Source organism: Haemaphysalis longicornis, unplaced genomic scaffold (assembly GCF_048455015.1).
Source record: "Haemaphysalis longicornis isolate Haplotype H1 unplaced genomic scaffold, Haemaphysalis longicornis Haplotype H1 scaffold_2, whole genome shotgun sequence".
NCBI classification, from domain to species: Eukaryota; Metazoa; Arthropoda; class Arachnida; order Ixodida; family Ixodidae; genus Haemaphysalis; species Haemaphysalis longicornis.
This window is the reverse complement of record NW_027526295.1, coordinates 145,033,789-145,046,479: the sequence shown is the minus strand read 5'-3', so window position 1 is coordinate 145,046,479 and position 12,691 is coordinate 145,033,789. Positions and strand designations below refer to the sequence as shown.

Below are 12,691 nucleotides of genomic sequence, written 5' to 3'. Positions count from 1 at the left end.
TGCACTGAGTTTCAAATGGCATCTGCTAAATCTTTGTACGTTCCTACCAGCATTTCATGGACGAAATAGTGCCTCGCTACCCCTCCACCCCCTTTGGTCGGTGTCACTGTTTAGTTGCATTATCTTTTAGGAAAAGTTCCCGTCAGGCTTTACCATCCTTCTGGACGATATTGCGACGGGGCTCTGCCTGTGAAATAGTGGAGACCGCAACGATCGGTGATGCGCCGCGGCGAAAAGACGACGAGAACGAGGACGCTCGAATCCGAAATAACTCTGCGGTTTACTTGTACATTTCAGAGCTTACTCCGGATTATATGCACCTTTTCCCTTTTCACGTGACAAGATGCAACAGAAATGTTCGAAGGAATAATGACCCTGGGTGATGAAAACATTGACGTCATTGAATATGCGCAGGGGTGGAGCTCCATTCTACTTCTTTCTAACGTGAGAAGCTCTAAAAACAGTAGTTGGATTCTTAGAAAAGTACTCTTTTGATAGCCTACGTTCTCGTTCTGGTTATGCTGGCGGCAATGAGCATCGGGGGTTTGGTAAAAACAGTGACATCTGTGGTACCTATGACGCATCGTAAATTTTGTTCGAGAATTCTTCGCATATTTCGTAAAAAAATTCACTTACTTGCCTGCATAACTGGACGCTCACGACGGAATCTGCACTCAGGGAAACGAAAACACCAGTTGCATATGCAATTTAAGTTGCTGCTGCTGCCGGACATCTACGCGGTTGCTTCTGTTCATCTACAGTAAAGAATACGTTTGGAGTATGGATGTTGTGTCCTCCACTAGATTACGGCGCATATCGAAATCCCGTCGCCTCTTCGCAGCAGCGTAACTTTTCCGGCATCGTACTTCGCTGGCCCGATTCTGCATCCAACGAGATGTGGCAGCGAGTGCCCCGACTGCTGGGTTTGCTGCGTGACCGGTTGATGGCGCAGCACGGCCTCAGCCTCGGCCTGGCACTGCGGCAAGACTCCGTGGGGCCGGCTTCCCCCCTGCGGCCGAGTAACCTGAGTGTCGCCGCTGTCTACCTGCTGCCACCTAGCCTGACTGCGAGACGCTACAACTTCACGTTCAGGTACGCAGGAAAGCGCTTGACGTGGGCCTTTACTTGTATATTCACCAAAAGTTCATCCTTCATCGCGATGTGCCATAGCAGTCCCTATAATAGGTATCCCAACAATCATGCATGAAAATTTTAAAAAGAGCAATGAACTTAAAGAAAACGTAGTGAATAATGTTTCCAGTACAGTGGAGTAACTACCAGTGATATTCTTCATAGTTATATTTAATTAGGTATTCTTGATTATGTATCTAATTTGAAAAGTTCTGCCCTAATCATAAAAGTGTCAATGATGGACTTGTAGGTACTCACGTGTGGCTTTTAACTGGGATATTTTCAACGACGTATTTCTTGCGTACTCATTTAATCTCACTGATAAAGAAAACCGCGAAATCTAAAGTATCGCATGAGGGTGCTCTCGCCTCCAGCCTAAACCAATGCCCTCAAACAAGCTCCCTCTGAGGTAGCCAGAATTAAAAAAAAAAGAAAAGAAAAAGAAAGAATCACGACCACGTTTGCGCTTCATCTGCCACAAGGGCCCGCGGAGCTTGGTGTTGCTGCTCCTTCAATGACATTGTCTCATCAGCCAAAAAAAAAAACGCAAAAGACCAAGTTTCGTCAACTGCAACAGCGCGAAACAGAGCTAATCACTTTCAAGAGCCTGCAGCGCAAGAGACACAAGATCAGATAGCCGTCGGTCTACAGTCACAGCTGCCAATTGGCCCTTCCGACGGTCACCGGTTTTTTATACGGGCTCGTACGGTGGTGGCGTCGATGCAGGCTTGCTTCCGGTGATGCGTCACTCCCGACAGAAGATGCCGTACCCATAATTCACGTGCAGCGTGCCTCGCAGAGTCGCAGCTATCTCCTTGGAATCTGAGGCCCAAAGCCGTTCCACTTAATGTGAAAGCTGTCGGAAGTGCTGAGCAGCGATTCGCCATAATGGGTTGTGGCGCCGCCATCCCCTCACTGCTGCGACCTAACACGTTTCAAACTTCCCGCCTTCGCAGTGCTCGCACGCCCTCTGCCTGAAACTGCGCCAGCGGGAGTTCCGTTCTTTTTGCGCTTGCTTTCATTTCTTATAGTGGAGCTTTTTTGTGTCATTTCAAAGGCGTAATTTTTTTCTTGTGCGGCTCGAGCCCTTCTGCGTCATTTCAAACGCGCAATTCTTTTTTCTTGCGCGGATGGAGCTTTTCTGCAGCATATGGAACGCACCACACGTCTCTTGTGCGGCTAGAGCCTTTCTGTGGCATTCGAACGCACCATGTTTTTCTTGCACGGCCCTTTTTTTACCTTAATATCGTAAAAACCATCTCAACGAGTGTTTCTAAAAAATTGAACGGGGGGCTGCCGGTTTTATACAAAGATTTTGCCTCAAATGTAGCTGCGGTTTACTTTGTACTAAATAACAGGGAGATGTATGACATACGGCAGTGGCTCACGATGTTTCAACGGTTATGACTATTTAAACCGCGTGGTTTTCGAAGCCTCCGACGCCGGGACAGAAGATTCTTCTTGGGTCCGTTCTCAAGCTGCGCCACCTGATTACGGCAGTCGCATCGACCGTTAGCGAGCTCAGACCAAAAGGCAAGCCCATAATGTGCTCTCCACTTAAAAAGGCCGCGCATCTACACGCGTCGCCGAACGATGGTAGTCTTCTGCTGCCCCTGCCACGCAATGGCCCCTCTTGTATCATTCGCCATCCTCTCAAGCTTTTGGCCTCCTGTCTCGGTACCCTTTGTGGAGTGTGACGGAGGTCAATTTTGCCCCGCCTCATTGCTAGCTTGACATCTTTTGGGACTGTTGGGACTTACTCCTTGTGCCACGAGCACGAGGCTCAGACGCCAGCATTGTACGTATTTGGTGGTGACATCACTGACCACCCGGATAACGCCGACCAAGACCGAGACATCGAAACATGGGAAGTTCGGGCTGCATTACTAACCCAGAACTGTAAGTCGGCAGCCGGTCCTGTCCGGGTATCGAACAAAGCACTCAAAGATCTAAACAATTCTGCAATTGACGCCCTTACGAGATACTTCGACGTCTGCTGGAGCAGAGGCCGACCTCCTCGCCGAAGGAAGACTGCTAGGACCATTCAGATACCTCATACATTGGCAAGGTCTTCGAACATGTTCTTATAAACCGCTGGCAACGGCATCTAGAGGACAATGCCCTTTACCCAAACACTATGGTGGGATTCCGTGAAAAGCTCAGCACCCAGATGTCATGCTACTCCTCAAGCGGGAAATTGTCGACAACACCACTACCCGGGATAGTCGAGCAATTTTTGGACTCGATACAAAAAATATGTTCCACAAAATGCAGCATTCTCGATCCTACAAGTGACCAACCTCAATATGGGTCAGCGATCCTACAACTACATCACGGATTTTCTCACAGGAAGATACACCCAGATCTGTGCTGGCCAAATAGAGTTACCGGAGAAACAAATGACCAGTGTTGGAAACCCGCAAGGCTCCATTATCTTTCCGCTACTCTTCAATCTAGTTATGATCGGCGTAGCCAACCGTCTAGAACAAGGAAAATACGTCCGCCACACCATATACGCTGACGACGTTACCCTTTGGGTGACAGGAGGTAGTGATGGTCACATTGAAGAAACGCTACAGGAAGCTGTCAATGCGATAGAGGAGCAACTGGATGGTACGGGCCTCAGTTTTTCCCCGTCCAAGTCTGAGCTACTGATTACCCCACCTTCCGGTCGACGTAAAAGGGCCTATACACACAACATCCAAGTGCATACGAAAGAAGGGCAACTTATTTCTGAAGTGTCCAAATCAGGATACTAGGAATGCTCTTTGAACGCGGTTGTTAAAACGAAGCAATGGTGACCAAGATTGCGGCCAAAGCAGTCTCCGCGCCACAACTGACCCGGCGTGTTTCCAATAGAGGAGCAGGCATGAAGAAGAGTCTCCTACGCCTCATTCAATCTTTTGCTATCAGCAATATCGCTTATGTTGCTGCCTTTCACAACTGGCCCAAACAAGAGCAAGACCGCATCAATGCTACTTTCCGTAAAGTCTACAAGATCAAATTGGGTCTCCTACAAGGTACGAGCAGCGAAATGCTTCTTGCTCTAGGGGTACGTAATACCCTAGATGAAATAGCTGAAGCACAACTCGTCGCTCCACTTGAACGACTGTCTGCAACACAAACGGGACCTTACATACTACAAAGTCGTCCTTACACCTTCAAGCGACCCAGAGCTCATGAACGAAAGTCTACCAGATACACTTCGACGGCACCTCGTCGTGTCACCACTACCTCGCAACATGCATCCTGAGTGTAATCGGGAATGCCGGCTCGCCAAGGCGAAAACATTGATCGACTTCCATGCACGGTACAAGAGAGCAGTGTATGTCGATGCAAACCATGCAACAGGAGTACTTCAATCAGCAGCTAGCATCCGAGTGCCTATAATTACCCGCGCAGAAGAACTCACCATCGCTCTGGGCATCATAGATCCCCCGTGTACAACGGTCCTACGCGACTGCAAGACTGCAATCCTCCACTACGCCAGAAACACTGTTTGTGCGGAAGCTGCTTGTATCCTTCGCGGTGTGTGAGCCAGTTATCGTGCCATCTACATCAAATGTTTCCCAGCCCACATGGGACATGATGCCTCGTGGAAGGGCAACCCTAATCATAATGAGACAGTCCACTCTGCAGCGCGAGGTCTAGCTTGCCGCACGGCAGGCAACGGCAGCACTGACGCACGGGAAAGGGACCCCTGTTAACCTACAGTGAAGTTGTACAATGGTGCCGCAACAGTAGCATATCTATGCCTTCCCCACACTCGGGTCTAACCTGTACGGAGGCGCTCCTGGAAACTCACTCTGTTCTTACCCCAGTCCTTGCCCGGTACGTATGCCCCGAAGTTTGCGGCACGGACAACTGTCGTTTATGCCAAGAAGCACGAGCTACCTTGGTACATCTACTATGGAAATGCTAGCCTCCTACTAGCCCCGCCACGATGTTCCCGCCGCAGTTTGAAGCTGCGATGAGAAGCGAAGACTACGAGACACAAGCCCGGGCCACTAGACTACTCGACAACGCACTAGACCAACAGAGGCCGGGTCGCCGTCCAGAGGGGATTACCCATGGCACCGCCGAGGATAATCCCGTGCACCACCATTATTTGGAATTTACAGTCCCTGGACAACTACATCCCCCTCACCGGACGGCTGAGCACTGGTCACTCTCACTGGCGCCACTAACAGGGTAGCCTCCCCTTGACTCGCTCTTGGGTGCCCTAATAAAGTTCTTACTGACTCACTCCCTCACTCATTGTTTGTGATGTGTTTTCTTAGTTTGGTTTGGCAAAAAAATGTGCACACATTTACTTCTTATTCAAAGAACACTGCAATCACGAGTTATGTATTGACAATCTTTCTCAAATAAACCTAATATCTTTTTCTGAACAAGGTTTACAAACATGACAAAAATGAAGTATCTTTCTTCAGTTTTTAGGTTTACCTATGTAAAGTTCTATCGCAAGGAGTCTCTCAGCTGCCGGTGGCTGAACCTAAGAAGAGACAGGCAGACAGATAAAAATTTTCGTATTTAGGTAGCCGAAGAAAGACTTTGTGGCCTACTGTCTGCGCCCATGTGACTGAGGAGGACATTCAGTGTACGTGTTTATGTTGCGGTGCAAAGGATCATGTTATATTTTGAGCACGTGCGTATGGAAGAGCTGACTATTGACCTGCCAACATGTTCTTTCTTGTTACGATATCGTTGAAAAGGACTCAAGGTGTATTCTTGTGAAGGTTAGGACTAATAATTTTGCAGTGCAGGAGTCGATCGTTGAGGTGAGTACCATTTGATATAATGAGTTCTTCGGCTGCACTCAGAAAACCGTCTTTAGGAAAAGAACGGCAAAAAACTGGCAGAGTTTTGCTCCTGTGTGTGCTTCCATTAGCGATCGATTTTTCTGTTGGCGAATTGCAGTTGGCATCCGCCGCTGTGGATCAGTGCGGAGGCACTGCTCTTCTTAGTGCAAGCATGGGGGCTCGAGCCCAGTCGAGATGGCTGCTTTCCTGGTGGGGGCGCAAAAGCGGAAACTCCCCTGCCGTGTGTTGACCTTTAGGGCATGCTACAGACCCTCTGGTGGCCAAACTTAGTCTGGACACCTGCACTACGGCGCATCTAATAGCCAAGATGTACCTTGGCTCCGTTAAAACCCAAAGTCAATCAATCAATTGATCGACCAATCAAAGAATCAATCAATCAATCAGTCAAGAAATCGATTGGACAATCAATTTATGCACCAGTCAATCAATCGATCGATAGACCAATCAACCAGTCAATCAATCGAATGATCAATCAATGTATGTATTATTCATTCATTCAAACACTCAATCAATCAATGTTTTTCTGCTGGGAGCGAATAATTCTAACCGTGTTCACCGCCTTCACCGTCTTCACTGCTTGTTGACATGAACGCCAAACAAAGAAAATAACGCTCTCAGATTGCCATTAGAACGGCTTTTGCCTTTGAAGCTCTACCGATTTTGCCACGAAAATAATGGTAAACACAACTGATATGCGCTTCACCCAACGACAGAATGTGAACTTCGTGATGATGTCCATATTTAAAAAACTGTTTTCATGCTCTCTTTGTATATGATTGAGAATTGGCATTCAGTACGGAGAATTCAGCATGTCTTCGCTGTTATTCCACTTTGCCATTAAACGGCACGAAGGCGAAAGGCGAGTCGGTATTTTGAAAAGACAGTTTTATACCGATAAGAATCATACCGTTTTATTGCAAACTTCGAATAAGTAATCCGGTTATGAAAGTAAGGTGCGCAGCGGTTGTGACCCCCGAGCCACTACCTGGAAATTTTTTTATGACGGCACAAAAATTTGGTTGTGTGATTGGCGGCTGCGTACCTAAGCCAACGCAAAGACACGACTGGGCGATGGTTGCGGCTCGCGTAGTTCTGTTCGACCGTATCACTGAAAGATAACCTGCAGTTCACACACTAAAACCTTCGTTTTAGTGCTGCCCGTATTCGTTCCTCCTACCCGTTCTGTCACTGTAGCGCAAATGTGAAAAGTTTTAAACACGTCGTCCGTTTTTTTCTATCAGAAAACGCTTGGTGTGGCTGAAATGGCGCTGACTGAGTTACTAAAACATAGTTAGAAATGAAGCAATTTTGTATTTTTTCTTCGCGGCTCTTTCATACTATTGCGCTTTGCCTGTCCTAAATAATGTTCTCGGCACTTTAATGGCGTGTGACCCTTCCGTGGTCTCGCTGCAGGGTATGTGGACGAACCACTGCGCTGAGAATGATATATGAACTATGAATTTCAACTGTTGAGCAACGCAAAAAGTCTTGACAGAGGAGGGTCAATGTACATGGCTGCTGGTGCTCGGTTTTATCGTCTCGTCTTTCCGCGCTCCTAAAACAATGGATGCTGAAAGCCCTTTTGTGTCTTCTTGAGGGTCCATGACCTGTCTTGACCTGTCATTTATGCTGTGCTACCTGTTTGTTTGCAATCTATACAGGAGAAATTAGGTTATTCATGATACTGGGGCTGCACACTGCCACGCACTGTATCGTTTTAGCTACAAACCAATCGTGCCCTTCTTAAATAGGGAGCTGCTGATTACTGGAAATACTTAGTTTCAGGCCCATAATAGAAAGTCACGCGAGGTTGGAATCTCGAGAAGCAAATTGAATAGGGTCAGCGTCGTAAAAAAACACACTTTTAGCTGCAGCGTTACCTAATGCTCCAGTATTTAAAAAAATCATCTCTGAGCACTTATAAACAAACACTGATTTTTGCATTGTAGTGTCCAAGACCACCTTTGGTCCTTTCAATTGAATTTACACCTTTAAAAGAAAAAGCAAACTTACATTTTCGCAAGTGGAGACGCTGTGAGATACCATATATTGATGTGTGAAAACACTCGTTCAAATATCGCACCATACAGGCTGCTACGACGATAATTTAAACACTTCAAAATCTTTTTTTCCTGAGCAAACCGCTGCTCCGTTTGCGCTGAAACTTCCAACGAAGGTCGCATCTTGTGGACTAATTTGTTTCACACCGGGAACAACGACAGTACTTAGCCGCTTATCCTGAAAATCAATATCGTCCGTTTCGTTCTGCACTGGCTCGCGCGTCCAAAGCGGGCCGCCATTTTCCCATATGCAAAAATATTTTTCATTTATTTCAGAATAAACAGGCAAGCACCGGCGTTGTTGCCGGTGTCAAACAAAATATACTGCAAACTTCGACCGCCGTGTAAAGTGTGAGCGCGAACCACGCAGTGGTTCGCTCAGGTAAAAACTTTAAGTGATCCAATTTTTGTGGTAACACACTGTAGTAGGAGCAACAACGAAGTGCCACTAGCAACGGTTTTCAGGTGTAGGCTTGGTGTACATGGTATCCGCGACTGATGACAGAGCCAGAGCATCCCAGAGGCGAAACACCGCCCAACAACTCATCACTGCGGAAGATAAAGGGACAGATTTGCTAGCGTGTTGTAATCGTCCCTCTGCGCATATCTTGTTGGAGGAAACTAACGAAAACCAACACTAATTTTTGCAATGTCAAGAGAAAAACCGCATAAAGATTCGCTGTCCGCATCTTTTTGTGATGCGACAGAGCTAATGGTATGCAAAACGCGCGTAATTAGTGTGAGTAAGAAACAAAGAAATCATTTTCTGGGCATTGTCATTAATATACAACCAGTAATTTCTTGTGGACTGTTTGACATTCGAACCATTTTTACAGCTTCTTCAGTGAGGAAACCCTGGAGAAGATACGCAAAGTCTACCAACAAGCGTCGAGCTCTGGGGCAGGAACAGGAGTGTGCTACCTATTTCCCGCCGCTACTTACACTTTTAAGGTAACGTGTTAAGTAAGAAATAAGTAGACAACACGGGAACTCGTGATGCGAGTTAAGCGGGTGCAGTCTTAGTTACTTGTACACGCACAGTGCATCGATGCAGGTAGGAGATCGACGCAGGATACCATTTTGGAATGAAAAACGTTATCATTCACATAGACGCAAGCCCTCTAACGCATTAAATCGCGTATATTCAGGTGATATTGTTTGAATGAAAGCTGATATTCTTCAATAAGTTCGGGTACGATGGCCAAAACATGGTTTTCTTTTAAGATCATTTGACCCACCTCTCTTTCTAATAAAAAATGAAAGGGCTCCCACTAACATGCAAGACTTCTAGGTAGCGACGCTCTACCCAAACTTCATGACCATCACGAAGGTTTAAGCACACGATAGCAGCAGATTCGCTACTTCGTTGCTGCCGCAACGGCCTTTACTCCATCGTAGTGGCTATAACTGTGAGGTTCTTTCTTTTTTTTGGAAGTGACAATCATTAGACATCACCATGTAGGGGTGTACGCCATGACGTGTCTTTCTCGTTTCGAGTAGGTGTTGCCACAATTACGGCCAACGCTTTAGTTTTTTGGGGGGCCAATATGGGCCACCTTCTTAAAGGAGCCATGAAGAGAAGTTTGGTTCATTCGAAAGATTGCCTCGTTAGAACCATAACGACACCACTTATAACGGAAACTTCGCTCAAATAAGCTACATAATTATGAAAAAAGGAAATGACCATGCGACCCACCAGCTAATTTTCCGCAACAGAACCTATGATGTCACTCGAGAATGCTCTGCGATTGGCGGAGGCCGGCAAAAGCAAATGCATGTTAGGCAGGGCTTACAGTTTGCATAGCGAGCTATATGCCTGTGCAACATACTGCACATTCTTATTATGACAAAGCACGGTGGAGTAAACTGTTGAAGAACGAACACGCAAGCGTGTGCGCCAATGCGTACGAAACTACCCCCAGCCGAACTCGACATCTCGCCGTCGCCACCGTCGCGGAGACGAATTTTCGGGTACAAGGCTCTTCGGGGCCAACGAACTGTCCCAGCACGCACAGCGGCGACCTTGCTTGGTATCGTAATCCCTTCACAGGAAGTTGGCCGTCATATCGTCAACCACCAAAGGTAAAAATAGAAACAAGGGAAGTAAGGAACACAGAGCAGCAACGAGATAGTGCCACTCGTCGCACAGGTTTTCGTATGGAGGTCGTGTTGGCTTGCTGCTGTCGTTACGAGCTCGTTTACAGTTTACAACCACTGAAAACTTCAGTTTGTTCGAGTACTTTACAATGAAATTTCGTTGCTGTGTTTTGAAATGCCCATGTAGTACGGGCAAATCGTCGAGGGAGTGCGACATCCCCGCCGGTGAGATCTCCTTTCATGTGCTGCCCAACGACGAACCTCGGCGAAGCGCTCTGACCTGGGGGAAAAAAAATTGCCGTACACACCGCGCATTGACGCTCGAATCTTTCTGGTCTGAGCAGAGAGCTCGAGCGAACGGCTTTCCATACACGACACCGGCCAACTGGCATAAGCGATACTGCTACTGAAATTGAAAATACGACACATACGTGCCAGTCTGTATTCGTCCGTCGTGACGGGGCTGACGCGGCAGCGGTGCCGACGGCTGGGCGTTTGTCTGTTGTGGCTATCGCGGAATGGTCGCTTTCCCGTCCACCGCGTATCCCACAAGTCTTGCCGCTCGTGCACTTTAAAAGCATTGAGCGTTCAAGTTGTGTGAGGTTGTTAAATGCAAGCCCGAGCCCTCGGCGAGAGTTTTGTTCTCCGGATCAGGCGATTCCATGACTAGGGCTGCGGGTGCACTAGGTTTTACTAGTATTTTTAAAATGGCCGCCGTCTCGATCGACTCCCGCGTGTGGGTGCTATATGGAGTCGACATACTAAGTATCTGTTTCATGGACCGGCTCGTATGACGCCATTGTTCACGTGACGAAATGTGCAATTTTAGCGGGAGATTTAAAATTTTGGCTTAAATTGCCTTATTACTCAGTGAATAAAGCATCTTTTGCTTCCGGAAAAGCGCTTGGGGTACTATGAAGCACCTAATCTTTCGAATAAAACAAACTTTTGTTTTCTCTTCATGGCTGCTTTAAGAGGGTTTGCTTGGCTTGAAAAACGAGCTCCGGGGACGCTGGACGGTCGCTGCTAGGCAGCATACACGAGCGCTCGGCATTTTCTTGTTTTTTTAGCTGACTCTAGATTGCCGCAGTCTTATCCAATCCCTCTAAATGGGTATGCGTGGCTTGAAAAACGTGCGCAGGGAACGCTGGGAGGTCGTCTCGAAGCACTAACACGAGGGGTGGGTATTTTCTTGGTTTTGTCAACTGCCGGCCAGTCTCCACGAGGTTCGCGCTCACGTGCGCGCTCTCGGCAATTTCTTGGTATTTCTAACTGCGGACACAAAAAATGACGGATTGCTAAACAGCTTCACTGTTAAAACAGTGCTACCGCGAAGAAACCAGAAACAAATTAGCACAAATGTTTTATTCCAACTTTCAGTGCGTGCTTTGTGCATACCGTCCTGCTGTACGTAGAAATAGTGCTTATTTGTAAGGCATTATATGCTCGGCAGCCAACGATAACAGCGCTTTTTTGAACAACCAGTGCAGGCGAAAACTTCACTTCCCTTGCAGGTTGCACGGCACGAGAGCCCTCTGCTGAACCCGCAAGTTCCCTCCCTCGGGCCCGGTATCCAGGGCCTCGTGACCAAACTGCCCGGGAAGATGGCCCACTTCGAGACGTGCCACCTTGTGAAGGGCTACGAGAAGCTTGAGAGGAACTACGACGTGCTCGCCGCGCTAAACGGGTCGTGGCTGTCGTACACGTCACACACCCTTCTTCGACACTTCTTGGACGAGCTGCAAAAAAACTTGTCAGACACCTGCTGGGGCATCTGGAATCCCCAATGGGACGACTTTGCCAACTTCTGTGCGAACCAACGGGCCTACCCTCTATCTAGGGCCTTAGTCCGCCTGTACAACTATTAGAACGTATAGCCACCGCAATACAGCGGCTTCTCGCGGAAGCGGCTGCAAAATAATTCCATTGAATGCACGTTCTCTCCAATTAGCAACGGAACTCTTGAGAATGAGTGTGGACACGAGGAGTTTCAGTGGGGCGGCATGATGTTTATTGCAGGACTATATTCCTCACTTTCGATTTCAATATTTCAATTATGCAGGTGATGATTCTTGATGATCGCGTTAAATACCCCTGATCAAGGTTTTCGATGTGAATGGAGTTGAATTTTGGAATCGCGTTTTTTCACATGACCTACTTATGTTGTACGATAGGTGCTGAGGCCAAAGTGCGAAAAAAGCTCCTTTATGGCTGCTTGACTCCACCTTAACCTCCACGAAACCATACAGAAGAAAAGCAGCCGTTGAGAAATACGGACACAGTTATGACATTTTCCTGTACATATCAATAAACCCCCCGATCACTAGGTTTAGTCCATTGGGCTATAAATCACAGGAGACAATGACAATAGAACTACCTCGTAGGGCAAAACAGAGTGTTCAATACAATTCCGTGTATAACAAACACACATACACACAAATAGTACCCACATGTCTGAAATTAAAACTATGTTCGGAAATAAATTTCTTGACAAGCATTGTATGATTTTTTGGGACGTTAAAATGGTTGAGTGAATCGGGAAGGCTATACAGAAGTATTTGCAAGCTTCAAAACCTGGTA

At 47.2% G+C, this 12,691-nt stretch overlaps 1 protein-coding gene across 1 annotated transcript; it reads left to right on the top strand.

Annotated features, from left to right (window-relative positions):
• The first annotated feature begins 895 nt into the window (after positions 1 to 895).
• On the top strand, positions 896 to 12,423 carry LOC144168334 (uncharacterized). Its single transcript, XM_077697340.1, has 3 exons — positions 896 to 1,092; positions 8,851 to 8,965; positions 11,626 to 12,423. The coding sequence occupies exons 1-3, from the start codon at positions 896 to 898 to the stop codon at positions 11,977 to 11,979; spliced, it is 666 nt and encodes a 221-aa protein (XP_077553466.1). The 3' UTR covers positions 11,980 to 12,423.
• The last annotated feature ends 268 nt before the right edge of the window (positions 12,424 to 12,691 follow it).

Coding starts and splice junctions, on each gene's coding strand:
- LOC144168334 (XM_077697340.1), top strand. CDS start 896: ATGTGGCAGCGAGTGCCCCGACTGCTGGGTTTGCTGCGTGACCGGTTG. Junction 1,093..8,850: donor CGCTACAACTTCACGTTCAG/GTACGCAGGAAA, acceptor CCATTTTTACAG/CTTCTTCAGTGAGGAAACCC. Junction 8,966..11,625: donor CCGCTACTTACACTTTTAAG/GTAACGTGTTAA, acceptor CTTCCCTTGCAG/GTTGCACGGCACGAGAGCCC.